Raw genomic sequence first — 21,903 nt, 5'->3', positions numbered from 1 at the left:
TCACCTCCCCCTGGTGTCCCTCCTCCTTCCCTTTCTCCCACGGTCCACTCTCCTCTCCGATCAGATTCCTTCCTCTCCAGCCCTTTACCTTTCCCACCCATCACCTCCCCCTGGTGTCCCTCCTCCTTCCCTTTCTCCCACGGTCCACTCTCCTCTCCGATCAGATTCCTTCCTCTCCAGCCCTTTACCTTTCCCACCCATCACCTCCCCCTGGTGTCCCTCCTCCTTCCCTTTCTCCCACGGTCCACTCTCCTCTCCGATCAGATTCCTTCCTCTCCAGCCCTTTACCTTTTCCCACCCGTCACCTCCCCCTGGTGTCCCTCCTCCTTCCCTTTCTCCCACGGTCCACTCTCCTCTCCGATCAGATTCCTTCCTCTCCAGCCCTTGACCTTTCCCACCCATCACCTCCCCCTGGTGTCCCTCCTCCTTCCCTTTCTCCCATGGTCCACTCTCCTCTCCGATCAGATTCCTTCCTCTCCAGCCCTTTACCTTTCCCACCCACCTAACCTCACCTATCACCTTCCAGCTATCCAGCTTCCCCTACCCCTACCCACCTTTTTTATGCTGGCGTTCTCCCCCTTCCTTTCCTGTCCTGGCCCAAAACATCGACTGTTTATTCCTCTCCATAGATGCTGCCTGACCTGCTGAGTTCCTCCAGCATTTTGTGTGTGTTGCTCTGGATTTCCAGCATCTGCAGAATCTCTTGTGTTTATGTTCTTCATTTTTAATTCCCTGTGCCACTTAATTGGCTGATGAAGTGCTCTGTTGGTGTTGTGTAATGAGTCCACATGCTTTTTCGAAACAACTCTGCCCCAAGTCTAAGGAACTCATCGTTGTTAGCAGTATCGGGGAACAGAGGGATCTTAGGGTGCAAGTCTGTAGAATTTCTAGTGTATCTGTTCACCTGGGTGGTCCTTTTGAAACGCCAGCACCGTTTTCTCCACATGCTCCGCCTGACATGATGAGTACTTCCTACGTTGTGTGTTTTGATTTCCACCATTTATGAATGCCGGGGACGGATCAGAAATTGATGACAGGACTCAGTCTGAAATGTCAGCTCCATAGGTGCTGCCCGACCTGCTGAGTTCCTCCAGCATTTTGTGTGTGTGCATGTGTTGCTCTGGATTTCCAGCATCTGCAGAATCTCTTGTGTTTATTCCTCTCCATAGATGCTGCCCGACCTGCTGGTTTCCTCCAGCATTGTGTGTGTGTCACTGGGAAGCTGGGTGGGCCTTTAGAGTTTAGATTTCCATTGTCCACTGAAGGTTGCAGTGACCGTCTTGTGTCTTGCAGCATTGAAGAGGAAATCGCAAGCCCGTCCTGGAGCGTTCGAGCAATGGTAAAGCAGTACGAAGGACAACAGATGCCTTTATCCCCACCACTTTCACCAAGGTAACGGACTTTCTAATTATGACAGTATCACTTTTTAAATTTTACATCGGGAGTTCAGCTACTTTGGTTTACACCTGTGTATGTGTCCAATTAAATATGTTAAACACACCGTTGTCGAGATAGCAGGAACTTCTCCGTTTTATAAAATTGGACAGTAAGGATTGTGTTTCGATTCTGGGATTGCTTTGTTTGAATCTATGCTGTGGTGAGTGACTTGAAAACAGGGAGAACTCTGCGAGTAATTTAGGCCGCTCCGCAGTTCTGAAACTTTTCCATCTGATGTCTGGTAGGCTGGAGTTCAGTGAAACACCAGCAGGCGGCCCTGTGACACCTCAGTACCGAGCTTACTGTAGCCGCGTCCTCTTGCCTCTGGGAAGTTGAAGCCTGTGTGTTTTGTGCAGCTCTGTCCAAAGTGAACTGGAGAGAGAGAAAAAAATCCTTCAGCTACGTTCCAGTTCAGACTCAGAATCAGGATTAGTCTCACCACATATGTCGTGAAATTTGTTGCATTGGCGGCAGCAGTACAGTGCCATACATAATAATATAAACTGTGAATTACAATATATGTGTGTGTTTGTGTATATATATATATATATATAAAATAGTTAAATTAAACAAGTAGTGTAAGAATAGAAATTTAAAAAAAGTAGTGAGGTAGTGTTTATGGGTTCAATGTCCATTCAGAAATCAGACGGCAGAGAGGAAGAAGCTGTTCCTGAATCACTGAGTGTGTGCCTTCAGGCTTCTGTACCTCCTACCTGATGGTAACAGTGAGAAAAGGACATGCCCAGGGTGCTGGAGGTCCTTAATAATGGATGCTGCCTTTCCGAGACACCGCTCCCTGAAGATGTCCTGGGTGCTTTGTTGCAGATTGTGTGCCTTCTGTTCACCTCAGTACAGGAGGGACGTGGGTACTGTAGAGAGAGTGCAGAGGAGGTTTACAAGGATGTAGACTGGATTCGGGAGCATGCCATATGAGAATAGGTTGAGTGAACTCAGCCTTTTCTCCTTGGAGCGACGGAGGATGAGAGGTGACCTGACAGAGGTGTATAAGATGATGAGAGGCATTGATCGTGTGGATAGTCAGAGGCTCTTCCCCAGGGCTGAAATGGCTAACACGAGGGGGCACAGTTTTAAGCTGCTTGGAAGCAGGTACTGAGGGGATGTCAGGGGTAAGAGAGTGGTAGGTGCGTGGAATGCACTGCCAGCGACGGTGGTGGAGGCAGATACAATATTAAGAGCCTCCTAGATAGGTAAGTGGAGCTTAGGAAAATAGAGGGCTATGCAGTAGGGTAACTCTAGGCAGTTTCTAGTGTAGGTTACACGGTCAGCACAACATTGCGGGCCGAAGGGCCTGTAATGTGCTGTAGATTTCTATGTTCTATGTTCTGTACATTGTTTCTGTTGGTAGCCATGAAAACGGCATGTCCTGGGTGGTGAGGGGTCCTTAATGATGGGCGCCGCCTTTCTGAGGCACTGCTCCGAGAAGGTGTCCTGGAAACTGTGGAGGCTTTGATGCATTTTCCACTCGGATCAATAAAGTATGTTCTATTATTATTATCATGGAGCTGACTAAGTTTACAACACTCTGCAGCTGACCTCGAAGTTAGATTATCCGCTCATTCGTCTAGCAGCTGCTCGTGGGACCTCTTTGTACACTCTGGCAACACACGCAAAATGCTGGAGGGCCTCAGCAACGGTTATGTTGATCTCGGAGTCGATTTAAAGGCTGGCACGACATCGTGGGCCGTAGGGCGTGTACTGTGCTGTACTGTTCTCTGTTCCGTTTCCCCGCTACTTAATCTGGAGCAGTGAGACCAGCTGATCTCCGTAGTAGTTTCTGTAGTTGGTTGGAAATCTGGTTTCTGTAGTAGTTTCTGTTGTTAGTCGGAGGTCTGGCCTCTGTATTTGGTTGGGAGTCTGGTTTCTGTATTTGGTTGGGAGTCTGGTTTCTGTATTTGGTTGGAAGTCTGGTTTCTGTAGTAGTTTCTGTGTTTGGTTGGAAGTCTGGTTTCTGTATTTGGTTGGGAGTCTGGTTTCTGTATTTGGTTGGGAGTCTGGTTTCTGTATTTGGTTGGGAGTCTGGTTTCTGTGTTTGGTTGGGAGTCTGGTTTCTGTAGTAGTTGGAAGTCTGCTCTCTGTAGTAGTTCCTGTATTTGGTTGGAAGTCTGGTTTCTGTAGAAATTTCTGTAGTTGGTTGGAAGTCTGGTCTCTGTAGTAGTTTCTGTGTTTGGCTGGGAGTCTGGTTTCTGTTTTTGGCTAGGAGTCTGGTTTCTGTGTTTGGTTGGGAGTCTGGTTTCTGTGTTTGGCTGGGAGTCTGGTTTCTGTAGTAGTTGGAAGTCTGCTCTCTGTAGTAGTTTCTGTATTTGGTTAGAAGTCTGGTTTCTGTAGAAATTTCTGTAGTTGGTTGGAAGTCTGGTCTCTGTAGTAGTTTCTGTGTTTGGCTGGGAGTCTGGTTTCTGTATTTGGTTGGGAGTCTGGTTTCTGTATTTGGTTGGGAGTCTGGTTTCTGTAGTTGCTTGGGAGTCTGGTTTCTGTATTTGGTTGGGAGTCTGGTTTCTGTGTTTGGCTGGGAGTCTGGTTTCTGTGTTTGGCTGGGAGTCTGGTTTCTGTGTTTGGCTGGGAGTCTGGTTTCTGTATTTGGTTGGAAGTCTGGTTTCTGTAGTAGTTTCTGTGTTTGGTTGGGAGTCTGGTTTCTGTATTTGGTTGGGAGTCTGGTTTCTGTATTTGGTTGGGAGTCTGGTTTCTGTAGTTGCTTGGAAGTCTGGTTTCTGTGTTTGGCTGGGAGTCTGGTTTCTGTGTTTGGCTGGGAGTCTGGTTTCTGTGTTTGGCTGGGAGTCTGGTTTCTGTGTTTGGCTGGGAGTCTGGTTTCTGTATTTGGCTGGGAGTCTGGTTTCTGTGTTTGGTTGGGAGTCTGGTTTCTGTGTTTGGTTGGGAGTCTGGTTTCTGTATTTGGTTGGAAGTCTGGTTTCTGTATTTGGTTGGGAGTCTGGTTTCTGTAGTTGCTTGGGAGTCTGGTTTCTGTATTTGGTTGGGAGTCTGGTTTCTGTATTTGGTTGGGAGTCTGGTTTCTGTAGTTGCTTGGGAGTCTGGTTTCTGTATTTGGTTGGGAGTCTGGTTTCTGTAGTTGCTTGGAAGTCTGGTTTCTGTGTTTGGTTGGGAGTCTGGTTTCTGTATTTGGTTGGAAGTCTGGTTTCTGTAGTAGTTGGAAGTCTGGTTTCTGTATTTGGTTGGAAGTCTGGTCTCTGCAGTTGGTTAGAAGTCTGGTCTCTGTAGTCGTTGGAAGTCTATACCATCCTGTTTCGTATGCCTCGGCTGAACTGTTGGAAAACTCATGGAATCCTCAATGGAATTCCATTGCACCTTGCACTCCTGCAAACTAGGAAGCTGAGCTGTAACGCAGAGGTTACGTATACTCGTCTGAGTCTGAAGATCACTGTAATTACATAGAGCTCTATCTTTAGTGTCACTTCAGTAAAGCTGGTCATTATCTCCGAATTTGCGGCTCGTAAAATTTATATGAGGAGGTAGTTAGAAATTGAACTGAGCGGTATAACTGAAATATATTATTACATTTTCAGGGACTTGGGAGAATTTTGTTAAAATAACTGGTTTCCCTTTTGACCTAGAACATTGCAGAGCAGGTCCTTCGGGCCTTGATAAGCTGATCTTTTAACCTATTCCAACCTAACCGTTCTCTCCCACATTGCTTTCCAGTTTTCTCTCATCCACGTGCCCATCTAAGAGTCTCTTAAATGTCCCTAAAGTATCTGCATACGCCTCGGGAAACCTGCCTCTGACATTTCTCCTTGCATGTTCCTCCAATCTCCTTGTATGTCCCCTTGTTTTTGGCCGTTTCCTCCCTGAGGAAAAGTCTTTGGCTGCTCCCCCACGAGCCATGCCTGTTACCTCTCATACATCTCTGTCACGTCTGGGACCTACCTAAATTGGCTGCCTGCCTCGTCTTTTTTGTAGGACTACTTTTTGAAGGATTTTCTGTTCAAGGGCACTAAAGCAGTCAGTCTACTCTCCACTCACAAGCAAGAGAAGATCTGCAGGTGCTGGGAATCCTGAGCCGCACGCACAAAACGCTGGAGGGACTCAGCTGGTCAGGCAGCGTCTGTGGAAAAGGGTAAACCAGTCGACGTTTCGGGCCGAGACCTTTTGGCAGGACTGGAGAAGGGTCTCGGCCTGGACGTCGGCTGTTTTACTCTTTTCCACAGATGCTGCCCGGCCTACTGAGTTCCTCCAGCGTTTTGTGTGTGTGTGTGTGTGTGTGTGTGTGTGTGTGGCTTGAATATACTGTCTACCTCACGTCTATAGATGTTTGTCAAAGTATTGGAAGCCAGATCTTCGCAAACGTCTGAGGAAGTAGGGGAGGAAACACGCAGGAGGGCGTGGGTCACTGCTTCCGAGCGTATCATGAGATTTGTGTCACGTTCGCGGTCTTGATCGGCGACTGTGAAGGGCAGGGGTAGCACTGGTAATGACGAAGTTATCACTGACATCTGCCTTTGCCGTGAAGTCTCCTCGGGCGCGGGGGGTGTAGCTGCGGACCAGGAGAATTGTACAGTGGGGGTAGATTGGCAGAGGACCTTTCCTGTCCTGCAGCTGAGAGGGACATAGGGAGAAAAAGGAGAGAGAGAAAAAGAATGTGTGTATAAAGATAAGTAACGGATGGGGTACGAGGGGGAGGTGGGGCATTAGCGGAAGTTAGAGAAGTCGATGTTCATGCCATCAGGTTGGAGGCTACCCAGACGGAATATAAGATGTTGTTCCTCCAACCTGAGTGTGGCTTCATCTTTACAGTAGAGCAGGCTGTGGATAGACATATCAGAATGGGAATGGGGTGTGGAATTAAAATGTGTGGCCACTGGGAGATCCTGCTTTCTCTGGCGGACAGAGCATAGGTGTTCAGCAAAGCGGTCTCCCAGTCTGCGTCGGGTCTCGCCAATATATAAGAGGCCACATCGGGAGCACCGGACGCAGTATATCACCCCAGCCGACTCACAGGTGAAGTGTCGCCTCACCTGGAAGGACTGTTTGGGGCCCTGAATGGTGGTGAGGGAGGAGGTGTAAGGGCATGTGTAGCACTTGTTCCGCTTACACGGATAAGTGCCAGGAGGGAGATCAGTGGGGAGGGATGGGGGGGAACGAATGGACAAGGGAGTCGCTTAGGGAGCGATCCCTGCGGAAAGCCGGGCGGGGGGGGTTGGAGGGAAAGATGTACTTAGTGGCGGGATCCTGTTGGAGGTGGCGGAAGTTACGGAGAATTATATGTTGGACCCGGAGGCTGGTGGGGTGGTAGGCGAGGACAAAGGGAACCCTATTCCTAATGGGGTGATGGGAGGATGGAGTGAGAGCAGATGTCCATGAAATGGGGGAGATGCGTTTGAGAGCAGAGTTGATGGTGGAGGAAGGGAAGCCCATTTCTTTCAAAAAGGAGGACATCTCCCTCGTCCAAGAATGAAAAGCCCATCCTGAGAGCAGATGCGGCGGAGATGGAGGAATTGCGAGAAGGGGATGACATTTTTGCAAGAGACAGGGTGAGAAGAGGAATAGTCCAGATGGCTGTGAGTCAGTAGGCTTATAGTAGACATCAGTAGATAAGCTGTCTCCAGAGATAGAGACAGAAAGATCTAGAAAGGGGAGGGAGGTGTTGGAAATGGACCAGGTAAACTTGAGGGCAGGGTGAAAGTTGGAGGCAAAGTTAATAAAGTCAACGAGTTCTGCATGCGTGCAGGAAGCAGCGCCAATGCAGTCATCGATGTAGCGAAGGAAAAGTGGGGGACAGATACCAGAACAGGCACGGAACATAGATTGTTCCACAAAGCCAACAAAAAGGCAGGCATAGCTGGGACCCCTTACGGGTGCCCATAGCTACACCTCTAGTTTGGAGGAAATGGGAGGAGCCAAAGGAGAAATTATTAAGAGTAAGGACTAATTCCGCTAGACGGAGCAGAGTGGTGGTAGAGGGGAACTGATTAGGTCTGGAATCCAAAAAGAAGCGGAGAGCTTTGAGACCTTCCTGATGGGGGATGGAAGTATATAGGGACTGGACATCCATGGTGAAAATAAAGCGGTGGGGGCCAGAAAACTTAAAATCATCGAAAAGTGAGAAGTGTCATGAACATAGGTTGGAAGGGATTGAACAAGGGGGGGATAAAACAGTGTCGAGGTATGCAGAAACGAGTTTGGTGGGCCAGGAGCAAGCTGAGACAATAGGTCTGCCAGGACAGGCAGGTTTGTGGATCTTGGGTAGGAGGTAGAAACGGGAAGTGTGAGGTGTGGGAACTATAAGGTTGGTAGCAGTGGATGGGAGGTCCCCTGAGCGGATAAAGTCGGTGATGGTGTGGGAGACAATGGCCTGGTGCTCCTTAGTGGGGTCACGATCGAGGGGTAAATAAGAGGAGGTATCCGCGAGTTGTCGCTGTGCCTCGGCAAGGTAGAGGTCAGTACACCAGACTACAACAGCACCCCCCTTATCGGCGGGTTTAATAATGTTAGGATTAGTGTGGAGGGAGTAGAGAGCAGAGCGTTCAGAAGGAGTGAGGTTGGAATGGGGACAAGGTGCGGTGAAGTCGAGATGGTTGATGTCCCGTTGGCAGTTAGCAATAAAGAGATCCAGAACAGGCAGAAGACCAGAGCGGGGTGTCCATGAAGAAGAGGAGAGTTGAAGACGGGAGAAGGGGTCATCGGTGGGGGTGGGAGAGTCCTTGCCGAAGAAGTAGGCTTGGAGACGGAGACGGCGGAAGAAGAATTCCGCGTCATGGCGAATGCGGAACTCGCTGAAGTATGGGCGAAGGGGGACAAAGGTGAGGCCCTTACTGAGGACAGAGCATTCTGCCTCAGAGAGTTGAAGGTCGGAGGGGATGGTGAAGACCCGGCACAGATGAGAAGTGGGATCAAAATAATTACCTGCATTTTTGTATCAGCCTCCAAAAGGACCACAACCTTGTGGTTCGGAGGTTGGCATGCCTCAGTGACCTGGACAGCTGTGCTGGCTGGAGTCAGGACCTTGTACTTTGGCTCTTGGCTCGGGTCACCTGTGCCAAACAGGTCAAAGGGCAGAGGTCAGACTGAGAGTGGTCCACCGGTCCTCCGGGTTCAGGGGTTCAGCTCAGGGCTAATGACCCTGAGTGGTCAAAAAGAAAATGTTACAGAGACAGCAGTGAAGCATCCTTCTACATCTGTGTGCGACGGTGCGGACAGTCAGAGATGGAGGACCTCCACTGCTGCCCTGAACCCCAGGTAAAACATTAGTATCAGAATCCAGGTTTATTATCACTGGCGTATGTAGTCGCCGGGGGTGGTGGTGGGGATAAGCTCCCGCTACCTATAAAGTGCTCCTAATGCCGTGCGTCTCTAACAGTCTCTGACAACCAGGCCCAACTCTCGGCCTTCACGTGTGGTTTAGCTACTAGGCCCGGTGGAACTGTTTCTACTGACAGAAGAAGGGGCAAAGGCACCTCAAGACCTGTTGCTTCGGGCAGGTGGGGCCCGTCGGCCTTGGACTGCGGCCCGCCCGGGAGAAGGAAGACTCTTGATTTTAAACCTCCGCTGCTCTGCGGCAGTACCCCGCCCACGGGAAAGGCCTCGGGAGCAAACCCCGAGGAAGAAATCCGGAGCCCGGGGTCCCTGAGGCAGTTTGATGTGGTTTACAACTTCTCCCTGCGACCACACTGGTGCCAAGCTGTATGGGTGTTTGCCCGTCCCTTCGACTACATCAGTGACATGGAGAGGGGGTGCCCGCTGCACGGGCAACAGCCGGTTCTTCACATCTTCCCGCCCGGAGGACACCCGTTCACCAGAGGCGCGAACCCACGATCCCCTGGGATCAACGGCCGCCCACGACCATGTGATGAAATTAGTTTTGCAGCAGCAGTACATTGCAATACCTGATTTAAAAAAAAACTATAAATTACAATTAGAAGCATATATAAAAATATAAATTAAATGATTCGTGCAAAAGAAAAAAAGAGGAAAAGGAAGATTTTGGAGGTCTGTGGCCGCTGGGTGAGATCACGTTCTCACGTCAAGTGACCTTTGGGAACTCTTTCTTGAATTGAGTTTACCTGGCTGAAGTAACGGAGGATCCCCGGAGTCCAGGTTCCTATTCCGGGCGTGTGCCAGATTCAGAAGAGAGCAGCAATTCTCAGGAAAAAGCCTTTGGGGTGTTGGTCTGTGTGTAAGGAAACATAAATTAACTTGAAAACCCTGTAGTAATGATATCCACTTCTTAATTAACCGCCCGCGACCAGTGTAATCACCTCCTCGGTGGAGGGACGCTGCGCCAGTCGACGTTTTGAAGGAGCTCCTGGACTTTGGATGGGCGGTGAGGATTTTATTTTTCCAAAGCTGCCTTCCGAGGCAACTGATGGAAGGAGTTACAATGTAATTATGTGTGCCACTCCATCGTAGACGGCAAGATTAAAATAAAAAGTAATTCAGGACTGTTCCGTGCTCTGGCGATCTAGGGCGATCTTACCCTGGGGTGGCGTTTAATTGAAGACAGCTGCGACGTGGTTGCAAGCCATCTGGAAGAGCTAGAAATAGCACAGAAATTACGGCACAAGGCAGTTACCCATTCCGATGTGCTTTTAACTCGATGCTTTCCTAACCGGCGAGACGTCTTGGAGTGAGTCCCTTCGGTCCGTTATGGGACAAGGCAGCTACCCATTCCGATGAGCTTTTAACTCGATGCTTTCCTAACCGGCGAGACGTCTTGGAGTGAGTCCCTTCGGTCCGTTATGGGACAAGGCAGCTACCCATTCCGATGTGCTTTTAACTGGATGCTTTCCTAACCAGCGAGACGTCTTGGAGTGAGTCCCTTCAGCCTGTTATGGGACAAGGCAGTTACCCATTCCGATGAGCGTTTAACTCGATGCTTTCCTAACCAGCGAGACGTCTTGGAGTGAGTCCCTTCAGCCTGTTATGGGACAAGGCAGTTACCCATTCCGATGAGCTTTTAACTCGATGCTTTCCTAACCAGCGAGACGTCTTGGAGTGAGTCCCTTCGGTCCGTTATGGGACAAGGCAGCTACCCATTCCGATGTGCTTTTAACTGGATGCTTTCCTAACGGGCGAGACGTCTTGGAGTGAGTCCCTTCGGTCCGTTATGGGACAAGGCAGCTACCCATTCCGATGTGCTTTTAACTGGATGCTTTCCTAACCGGCGAGACGTCTTGGAGTGAGTCCCTTCGGTCCATTAGCTGCGTGCCAGATGTAAACCGACAGCTTTGTGCGGTTAGTCCTTCGGGCGTTCATACTAAGAAGGAAGATGGCCCCTGAATTTTGAACTCGGTGTCACCTTCGATATCAGTCTGAGCAGCCTCCGTTGGTCAGGGTGCTGTGGTGTGGAGAGCGAGCTGCAGCCTCATGCAGTAGACGTTCCCCTCTCCCCCCGCCCCCCCCAAAGCAGCTGATGAACCCAAAGGAATGTCAGAGACCCGATACAGTTCGGCACCCGCGGCGTCACAGGAGCGGCCAGTCAGCGTCGAACTCAGCCTGGGACACCAGCTCCGGGCTTTTCCCTCTGGGGGGGCGGGGAGAGTTCGCTCCGGAAGCCTTCCCCGTGTGAGCGGGTGTGGCCGCAAGGCAGCAGAGGTTTGAGATCTCCTAGATGAGCTGCCGACCGCGGCCTGACGAGGTCCAACTGCCCGGAGCGACTGGTTTTAAGGCACCAGTAACCCGCCTTTGCTCCCTTCTCCTGTCAGTAGAAACGGTTCCGCCCGGCTGAGTAACGAAGCCACACGTGAAGGTTGTCAGAGGCTATTTGAGGCACGTGCCACTGGGAGCATATAGTGGGAGCCAATTCCCTCACTGCCAACCCCGGCTATAACAACCTCAGGAACCTTTAATATCAATAAAACTTGCATATTAAGACGGATGTTCGATGACCTTAATATTTTATAACTGTAGAAATTTCTTGCTGCCCATTTCCAATGACTGTTCCGCTCTCCGCAGTGGATTCCGGTTCGTTGGGACGCTTCTTGGCCTAATTAAGTGGTTGCCCCAATTGGCCAAAGTTTCATGGCAAAACAGTATTGTGCAGATGTCTCGGGGTGCCCAAGGCTTTTGCACACGGGACTGCGGCTGTCAACGTGGTGCGGACAGCGAGTTTGTAAATCTGGCGGGAGCAAAAAGTTTTGGGAGTAGTGAGGGTGGGGTGTTGCGGGAGGGTTGGGGGACAGGCGGCAGAGAAGGGAGTGCCAGGGGCGGGGGTTGGCACGGGTGCGGGCACTCCCAGCCCTGTTGATTCCAAACCGTCGTTACAGAATGTCTCTCTGGTGCATCCCTCTCCCTCTCTCCTGCTGTCCACTCTCCTCTCCCATCAGATTCCTTCCTCTCCAGCCCTTTACCTTTCCCGCCCATCACCTCCCCCTGGTGTCCCTCCTCCTTCCCTTTCTCCCACGGTCCACTCTCCTCTCCGATCAGATTCCTTCCTCTCCAGCCCTTTACCTTTCCCACCCATCACCTCCCCCTGGTGTCCCTCCTCCTTCCCTTTCTCCCACGGTCCACTCTCCTCTCCGATCAGATTCCTTCCTCTCCAGCCCTTTACCTTTCCCACCCATCACCTCCCCATGGTGTCCCTCCTCCTTCCCTTTCTCCCACGGTCCACTCTCCTCTCCCATCAGATTCCTTCCTCTCCAGCCCTTTACCTTTCCCACCCATCACCTCCCCCTGGTGTCCCTCCTCCTTCCCTTTCTCCCACGGTCCACTCTCCTCTCCGATCAGATTCCTTCCTCTCCAGCCCTTTACCTTTCCCACCCATCACCTCCCCCTGGTGTCCCTCCTCCTTCCCTTTCTCCCACGGTCCACTCTCCTCTCCGATCAGATTCCTTCCTCTCCAGCCCTTTACCTTTCCCACCCATCACCTCCCCCTCGTGTCCCTCCTCCTTCCCTTTCTCCCACGGTCCACTCTCCTCTCCGATCAGATTCCTTCCTCTCCGGCCCTTTACCTTTCCCACCCATCACCTCCCCCTCGTGTCCCTCCTCCTTCCCTTTCTCCCACGGTCCACTCTCCTCTCCGATCAGATTCCTTCCTCTCCAGCCCTTTACCTTTCCCACCCATCACCTCCCCCTGGTGTCCCTCCTCCTTCCCTTTCTCCCACGGTCCACTCTCCTCTCCGATCAGATTCCTTCCTCTCCAGCCCTTTACCTTTCCCACCCATCACCTCCCCCTCGTGTCCCTCCTCCTTCCCTTTCTCCCACGGTCCATTCTCCTCTCCGATCAGATTCCTTCCTCTCCAGCCCTTTACCTTTCCCACCCATCACCTTCCAGCTCTCCCCCTTCCACCGACCTTCCTATTCTGGCATCTTCCCCTTTTTCCTTCCCAGTCCTGATGAAGGGCCTGGGCCTGAAACCATCAACTGTTTATTCATTTCCTGACCCGCTGAGTTCCGCCAGCATTTTGTGCGTCTTTAAGAAATCTGCAGAAACTGTTCTGTTTCTCCTTCCTTCCATTGCATCCCTGGTAACCTACTCCGGCAGCCTAGTGCTCTCTGGCCGTCCCGAACTCTCACCCCGCCCACAAATCATAAATGTAGCTCCTCTGGCCTTTACCATTTCTCCCTGGGGAGGGAATGATCCCTCTCTACTCTGTCCGAGGCTTTCATGTTTTGAGAAAAGGAAGATGATGCTGGAATTTTAAACGCCTACAGTAAGGAAGTCCCTTTAGAACGGAGACGAGGGGGAATTTCCTCAGCCGTAGGGTGGCGAATCTGTGGAATTCATGGCCACAGGTGGAGGTGGAGGCCAATTCTTTGGGTGCACTGAAATTGGAAGTTGATAAGTTATTTGTTCACCAGAGCGTTTGAGGTTGCGGGAAGAAGTCTGGAGAAGTCCATAGGACAATAGAAAATAGCTGCAGGGGTAGGCTATTCAGCCCTTCGAGCCTGCACCGCCATTCAGTATGATCATGGCTGATCATCCAACTCAGAACCCTGTACCTGTCTTCTCTCCATACCCCCTGATCCCTTTAGCCACAAGGGCCATATCTAACTCCCTCTTAAATATAGACAATGAACTGGCCTCAACTGTTTCCTGTGGCAGAGAATTCCACATATTCACCACTCTCTGTGTGAAGAAGTTTTCCCTCATCTCGGTCCTAAAAGGTTTCCCCTTTATCCTCAAACTGTGACCCGCTCGTTCTGGACTTCCCCAACATCGGGAACAATCTTCCTGCATCTAGCCTGTCCAATCCCTTAAGAATTTTATACGTTTCAATAAGATCCCCCCTCAATCTTATAAATTCCAGAGAGTATAAGCCTAGTTCATCCAGTCCTGCCATCCCAGGAATCAATCTGGTGAACCTTCTTTGTACTCCCTCTATGGCAAGGATGTCTTTCCTCAAATTAGGGGACCAAAACTGCACACAATACTCCAGGTGTGGTCTCACCAAGGCCTTGTACAACTGCAGTAGTACCTCCCTGCTCCTGTACTCGAATCCTCTTGTTATGAATGCCAGCATACCATTCGCCTTTTTCACCACCTGCATACCCCCTCCATCTTCTAAAGATCCAGAACAGAGGTGAGGAGAAATTTCTTCAGTAGGGTGGTGAATCTGTGGAATTCATTGCCACAGACAGCTATGGAAGCTAAGTCATTGAGTGTACTTAAAGCGGGACTTTATAGGTTCTTGATTAGTCAGGGCATCAAAGGTTACGGGGAGATTGGGGTTGAGAGGGGTAATAAATCAGCCGCGATGGAATGGCGCAGTAGACTCGATGGGCCAAGTGGCCTTATTCTGCTCCTGCAGCTCATGATAACGTGAAGAGGGTTGTGTTTGGGCCTTGGCCTCGTTCAGCTGAAGGCAGACTTGTCCCTGAAACAGGTGCTGGTGGATTCGAGGCCGGCCTCTGAAAATGATCCCAGGGTATGGAGTGCCTCTCTGAGGGGACGGTTCACTCACCGTCCCCTCGGAATTTGAAACCGAGGCCCAGCCTGCCCTTTTAGTTACGAAATCCCCAGGCCTGGTACCATGGCCTATGTGGATGTGGTCGGGAGGGGCGGCAATCACCTCTCATCCGTCACTAATCGGTCTGTTCATATATCTTAGAGGCAAATGGTTACGATGATCTTCTCGTTGCGCTCTTTGTGAGCAATTTAATCATTACATTTTCTACAATGCCTCACTGTCTGTGGTTCAGTAAGAAGTTGGGCCGTAAGACAGAGGAGCAGAATTAGGCCATCTGGCCCATCGAGTCTGCTCCGCCATTCAATCATGGCTGATCCTTTTGTTTTCTCTCCTCCTCAACCCCAGTTCCCGGCCTTCTCCCCGTAACCTTTGATGCCGTGTCTTGTTAAGAACCTATCAATCTCTGCCTGAAATACGCCCAACGACCCCCCCCCCGGCCTCCGCAGCTGCAAGTGGCAGCAGATTCCACAAATTCACCGCCCCCTGGCGAAAGAAATTTCTCCGCATCTCTGTTTTGAAAGGGCGCCCCTCTATCCTGAGGCTGTGCCCTCTTGTCCTAGACTCCCCCACCATGGGAAACATGCATTCCATATCTACTCTGTCTCGGACTTTCAACATTCGAAAGGTTTGATTGAGACAATCCCCCCGCCATATTATTTCCTATCATGTGATTAGGAGTGTTGTAACCTTGTGAATGTTTGGCTTTATAAATGCTTGTTCTTTATTTATTGTTGTCACCGACTCAACCAAAACCAGAAGTTAAATATTCTTTGATAGTGTTTACTTCAAAGGTTTCAAAGGTACAATTTAATGTCAGAGAAATGTATACAATATACATCCTGAAATGCTTTTTCTTCACAAACATCCATGAAAACAGAGGAGTTTCCCCAAAGAGTGAATGACAGTTAAATGTTAGAACCCCAAACCACCCCCCGCTCCCCTCCCTCCCGCGCATAAGCGGCAGCAAGCAATGGCCCCCCTCCCCCCACCAGCAAAAAAAAAAGGCATTAGAATCGCCACCGAGCACTCAGATGTGAGCAAAGCAACAGCAAAGACAAGACTTGCAGTTACCCCAAAGACGACTCGTTCACCCGGTATTTGACATACCACAGGCTCTCTCTCTCTCTTTCCCTACAAAGGGAGAAAGGGGAGTCTCCGCTTCACAGCGAGCGGGGAGACATAACAAACAACTCGCTGGTTTACGATGTTAGAAGTCTGCTGCATCGCTTTTCTCAGAGCTCTGTGCCCAAAGGTTTCGGGTCTCCGAGCTCACAGCCGGAGATCTTCCGACTCCCATGACACACCGACCTTCCATCCGCCCTTCTCCAGAGCCACTGGATCCTGGCCCTCCAAAGGCGAGCCCTCGGCCTGCCGAATAACGGCTGGTCGTGAAACCCCCGAGAGCGGGTCCCATTCCTGCAAAGAATCAAAGTCAGCATGCAACTCCAGGTCAGGGTCTTCAAAAGAACCCTGAAAGGGAAAAATAGAGATATTAAAGATGGAAATAGAGCTGTTTCAAAAGATGGAAAGGAGTCGCCGTTGGGCGCCATTGACTCTCCTAAGTTCCTCCCCCTTACTAACTTAATCCCACCACCCCTAGAGGGCCAGAGGCTGTCGGACAGCAGCCCACCAGAAACCCCTGTGCATGGGCCAGTGTTCAAGCTGTCCCCATCTTTGAAATCCTTCCTCCTCCGGGGGGGCGAGGTCTTTGGGTTCAAACAGATGCAAAGTGCATGCACTACCAAAATACCTATCTATCCACTGTTTTATTTAATTGGGTTCTTTCGGGTGTCTTGCTTCGTGACCGCCTGTAAGCAGGCGGATCTCAAGGACATACAATTTATGCATCCTCTGACGCATTTTACGGAATACGGCTCTTGAGAATCATCCTCCCGCAAGGGAGCCAGCGAAATGGCACGGAGCCCCTTCGAGAGAGCATCGAACGCCCAGCGTTGGATGGGTGGGGCCGCGCGCAGAGCCGTTCTTCGCTGAGGTGCCCCGGGTCCGCGCCGATTGCCCTGGTCAAAACGTCTCGAAAGCGGCGAGGGCGACAAGGGGCAGCCAGGGTCCGCAGGTGCGTGCACCGTGACCCTCAGAGTCCCCCCTAAACGAGCCCACCGCCTCGCTGTCCAGTCGTTCCAGCATGGACCCCCAGGGCCGAAACGCCAATAGAAGCATGGAGCTTCTGTAGCTCTGTGTTTATGGGACGGGGTTGCTTCCCCCGTGGCCAGCCCTCCTCTGTTCGTAGTCAGGGTCGGGACCTGTCCAGGGCAGAGTTTTAAAAATGTTTGTGAAGCATTATTGATGTGGTTAAGAATAAGACGGTGCCCAGGGTCAAGTTCTGCAAGTGGTGTGCCTCAGGGATCTGTTGTGGGACCCCTTCTCTTCATGATTTTTATAAATGACCTGGATGAGGAAGTGGAGGGATGGGTTAGTAACTTTGCTAATGACACAAAGGTTGGTGGTGTTGTGGACAGTGTGGAGGGCTGTCAGAGGTTACAGTGGGACATCGACAGGATGCAAAACGGGGCTGAGGAGTGGCAGATGGAGTTCCACCCAGATAAGTGTGAAGTGGTTCATTTTGGTAGGTCAAATATGATGGCAGAATATAGCGTTAATGGTAAGACTCTTGGCAGTGTGGAGGATCAGAGGGACCTTGGGGTCCGAGTCCATAGGACACTGAAAGCTGCTGTGCAGGTTGACTCTGTGGTTAAGAAGGCACACGGTGCATTGGCCTTCATCAATCGTGGGATTGAGTTTAGGAGCTGAGAGGTAATGTTGCAGTTATTTTGGATCCTGGTCAGACCCCGCTTGAAGTACTGTGCTCAGTTCCAGTCACCTCACTACAGGAAGGATGTGGAAACCATAGAAAGGGTGCAGAGGAGATTTACAAGGATGTTGCCTGGATTGGAGAGCATGCCTTATGAGAATAGGTTGAGTGAACTCGGCCTTTTCTCTTTGGAGCGATGGAGGACGAGAGGTGACCTGATAGAGGTGTATAAGATGATGAGAGGCATTGATCATGTGGATAGTCAGAGGCTTTTCCCCAGGGCTGAAATGGCTAGCACAAGAAGGCACAGTTTTAAGGTGCTTGGAAGTAGGTACAGAGGAGATGTCAGGGGTAAGTTTTTTTACAGAGAGTAGTGAGTGTGTGGAATGGGCTGCCGGTGACGGTGATGGAGACGGAAACGATAGGGTCTTTTAAGAGACTCCTGGATAGGAACATGGAGCTTAGAAAAATAGAGGGCTATGGGTAATTTCGTAAGTAAGTACATGTTCAGCACAGCGTTGCGGGCCGAAGGGCCTGTACCGTGCTGTAGGTTTTCTGTGTTCTGTGTTCTTAAACAGATATGTTGGTCACACACAAGGGAAAGTCTGCAGAAGCTGGAAATCCAAGCAACGCACCCAAAACGCCGGAGGAATTCAGCAGAGCAGGCAGTGTCTATGCAAAGGAGTACACAGTCGACATTTCTATAGATGCTGCCCGCCTGCTGAGTTCCTCCGGCATTGTGTGTGTGTGTGTGTCTGTGTGTGTGTCACTTAGATAGGTTGATGTCGTAGACAGTAGACAATAGGTGCAGGAGTAGGCCATTCAGCCCTTCGAGCCAGCACCACCATTCACTGTGATCATGGCTGATCATCCACAATCAGTATCCAGTTCCTGCCTTCTCCCCATATCCCTTCACTCTGCTATCTTTAAGAGCTCTATCTAACTCTTTCTTGAAAGCATCCAGAGAATTGGCCTCCACTGCCTTCTGAGGCAGAGCATTCCACAGATCCACAACCCTCTGTGTGAAAAAGTTTTTCCTCAACTCCGTTCTAAATTGTCTACCCCTTATTCTTAAACTGTGGCCTCTGGTTCTGGACTCACCCATCAGCGGGAACATGTTTCCTGCCTCTAGCGTGTCCGATCCCTTAATAATCTTTGTGTTTCAATAAGATCCCCTCTCAGCCTTCTAAATTCCAGAGTATACAAGCCCAGTCGCTCCAATCTTTCAACATATGTCAGTCCCACCATCCCGGGAATTAACCTCATGAACCTCTGGAGCAGGGTTGTCCGGACATGATGGCACTTGCTTCTGTCGTTCGGCTCCACGGTTTGGGTTGTGGGCACAGTCTGCCTGGACGGCCTGTGCTGCCTCATGCTTACTGACGTCTCAGTGACCGCCAAGCCAAACCCACTACTGATGTGGCGTCTGGCGGTGAGGTTTTATTCAGGTTTTATCTGGGCTGCGTCGTACAATTCGACATTTGTCCCTTACGAGAGGAAATCCAATGATATACGCCCCTCTTCCAGGACCAGAACCGAGAGTCACACACAGCACGGGGCCCCTGTGGCACACATGAATGATGACAGCAGGAAAGCGTACCGTTAACAAAAGAAATATTAAAAACTAATATGGTAGCCCCAGTCGTGGCCTGTAGATTGATGGTCAGGTGGTTAAGGCGTCGGTCTAGTGATCTGAAGGTCGCTAGTTTGAGCCTCAGCTGAGGCAGCGTGTTGTGTCCTTGAGCAAGGCACTTAATCACACACTGCTCTGCGACGACACCGGTGCCAAGCTGTATGGGTCCTACTGCCCTTCCTATCGGTGTCGTGGAGAGGGGAGACTTGCAGCGTGGGCAACTGCCGGTCTTCCATACAACCTTGCCCAGGCCTCAGTCAACATCGAAAATCGATGGACAGCCGAAGAAGAAGAAGATTGATGATGCATGGATATCATCCCGGAGTCACGCTTCCTGGAGTCAAAACCTATGGCAAAATATCTGCGTATTTCATTCTGGGTGTCGAGGAGATGAGCAGACCATGAAGAGTGCACTCTCCGACTAGTCTGCTAGCTGAGCCTATTAAAAATAATCTATTGGTTTAAAAACCTTGGCCAGAAACCGGCGAGGCTGTGCTCTGGAACGCCGTTACCAGATTAGCAACTGGAGTCGCCGGCTGTTGCTGATAGTCGCCGACAAAACAAGCTCCCAGCCTGTGGTGAGCCTGGGATTTCCCCCGCCGCGAGTTGTTTCATGAGCATCGGACGTAGTCTCATAGTTAGGCACATGGATGATAAAGAAAATGGAGGGCTATGTGGGAGGGAAGGGTTATATTGATCCGAGAGCAGGTTAAAAGGCCGGCACGACGTTGTAAGCCAAAGGCACAGTACTGTTCAATGTTCTGTGGCATAGCAAACAGACAATTCACTGTTCTGAACACAGTGACGGTGCTCCCACTGGCCTTCTTTAGTTCGGAAGGAAGAAAGTTGGTTCTGAGTTTCTGCTAATTGCCATCCTATGATAGATCCCTGCATCAAAGGTACATTTAATGTCAGAGAAATGTACACAGCACACATCCTGAAATTCTTTTTCTTCGCAAGCATCCATGAAAACAGAGCCGTGCCCCAAAAGAATGAATGACAGTTAAATGTTAGAACCCCAAAAGCCCACCCCCCCCCGAGCTCTCCCCCCTCCTGTGCACAAGCAGCAGCAAGCAACGATCCCCCCTCCCCCCACCGGCAAAGAAAAGCATCAGCACCCGCCACTGAGTACTCAGACGTGAGCAAAGCAACAGTAAAGACACAGACTTGCAGTACTTCAATCTCCATACTCGTTCACCCGGTATTCGACATACCACAGGCTCTCTCTCTCTCTCCCTAATAAGAGAGAAAGAGGTGTCTCCGTTTCACAGCGAGCGGGGAGACATAACAAACAACCCGCTGGTTTATGATGTTAAAAGTCTGATACGTTGCCTTCTCCGAGCTCTGTGCCCAAAGAACCCGGGACTCCAGGCACACAGCTGCAGATATTCCAACTCCCTCGACAGCATTCGGGTCTCCCGCCATGACACCGAGCCTCGACCCTCCCGTCTCCAGAGCCCCGAAATCCTCGGCCTCCAAAGCCGAGCCGGACTCTCCGGCCGAGCCCTCTGTGTGCCGAACAACAACGGCCGGTCGTGAGGCCCTTGGCCTGCCGAAGGACAACGGCCGGTTTGTACACCTCCCGCGTGTCGGCGTGCTCCGCGCGGCCGGTGTCGTACTCGGAGCGTGCTTGGCGAATCCGGAGGCCTCTGTCCCAGAGGGCTGTTCGGACGCCGGGTCACCGGGGTGTAGGCGGCTTTTGGAACGATCGGGAAATCTGCCGGCACTCAAGGGAGGAATCTGAGGACAGACCCTGTCATGACGGGGCAAGCCTGGGCGTCAAGTGCCCTACTCCAGCTCGTTTCTTCCCCTGGAGGAACGCGGGGAGCCGAGCAGCAAAGTGGGGGCGGCCGCCTGCCTGTGTCGAGAGCCTCCCACAGAGCGGGGGGGGGGCAGCGGGGAGCTGGCCAGTACAAAGAGGTGGGGTGAGGCAGGGGTTGACACTGGGCAGAGGAGGGAGACGAGGGACAGGAGGAAATGGCCAGGGCTCCCTTTACCTCCGCCCATCAGGCAATGGCTGTACACTCCCGATTCCAGCGCTCGTCCTCCTGCCCTCTCTGGCCATCGCGTCCCTCCTTCTCCTGGTCCCTGCCTCGACCCTCCCCCCACACCTCTTTATCGTGGCGGACTCCCCCCGCCAAGTCCTCAATCACAATTGCGACGTAGGGTCTTTGACCCAAAACACCAGCCACTGCAGATGCTGCCTGACCCATGCTAATCCTCTCTGTATCGTTCCAATTTTAGTATATGTGTTGCCGAAGCTGTCATAAGACTGAGGATTGGATGCGGATTTTGAAGTTGGTTAACTCTTCTTCAATTTGTGCTAGCCATTCATTGATTCAATTTAAAATTGTACATCGTTATCATTTGACGAAGGAGAAACTTTCTAAAATCTTTCCTAATGTTGATAGTCATTGTGATAGATGTAAAACTGAGATAGCTATACTGACACATATGTTTTGGTCTTGTTCTATATCGGAACAGTTCTGGAAGTCAGTATTTTCAACAATTTCTAAAGCACTTAAAATGAATTTACAACCTAATAAATTAACTGTGCTCTTTGGAATAGTTCCTCAAAATATTCATGGTATTTCTGTGTCTGACCAACATGTTATTGCATTTGTTACATTGATAGCCAGGAGGGCCATTTTGTTGTGGAAGGATACATCAGCTCCCACTTTGTCAGAATGGTTCACTCAAGTGATGCTACGTCTTAGTTTGGAGAAAATTAGAAGTCGAACCTTTGAACCTTTATTTGATTTTCAAAAAAGATGGGGCTCATTTGCTCATTATTATCATTTCAGCTAATTGATATAATTGTTCCACGATCTAACTGTAAATTTTTCAGTATATTTTCTTTTCTTGCTAGTGGTTTGATGTTTATTTTTAGAAGCTTTTTGTATGACGCATGGCTCCGGGGTTGTACACCTAATGGGTTCTTTTTTTTTCTCACTTTCTGCTTAGTAGGTTTTTTTTGTTAGCACGAATTTTTTTTCAATCTTTAAGATAATGTCTTTTTTGAGACATTGTAAGTGTTGTTACTTCAATGTACTCATGTTATTTTTTCTGTATGATATAACAGTAAAAAAATTTGAAAAGGCGCTGCCTGACCCACTGAGTCTCTCCGGCACTTTGGCCTTTGGGAACAGATTCCGGCATCTCCCTTCTAGTCGTCAGGCCCACAGGGA

At 50.4% G+C, this 21,903-nt stretch overlaps 1 protein-coding gene across 1 annotated transcript in view; it reads left to right on the top strand.

The window, feature by feature from the left end:
• The window catches only part of LOC140184967 (dixin-like), a 182,656-nt gene that overhangs the window by 57,099 nt on the left and 103,654 nt on the right, over positions 1 to 21,903 (top strand). Inside the window, exon 8 of the mRNA XM_072238207.1 lies at positions 1,294 to 1,392. Within this exon, the coding sequence (XP_072094308.1) occupies positions 1,294 to 1,392 (99 nt within the window). The remainder of the gene's footprint in view (positions 1 to 1,293; positions 1,393 to 21,903) is intronic.

Source organism: Mobula birostris, chromosome 20, assembly GCF_030028105.1.
Source record: "Mobula birostris isolate sMobBir1 chromosome 20, sMobBir1.hap1, whole genome shotgun sequence".
In the NCBI taxonomy this organism is placed as follows: Eukaryota; Metazoa; Chordata; class Chondrichthyes; order Myliobatiformes; family Myliobatidae; genus Mobula; species Mobula birostris.
The sequence above is the reverse complement of the archived record's forward strand: the minus strand, read 5'-3'. Positions and strand labels throughout refer to the sequence as shown.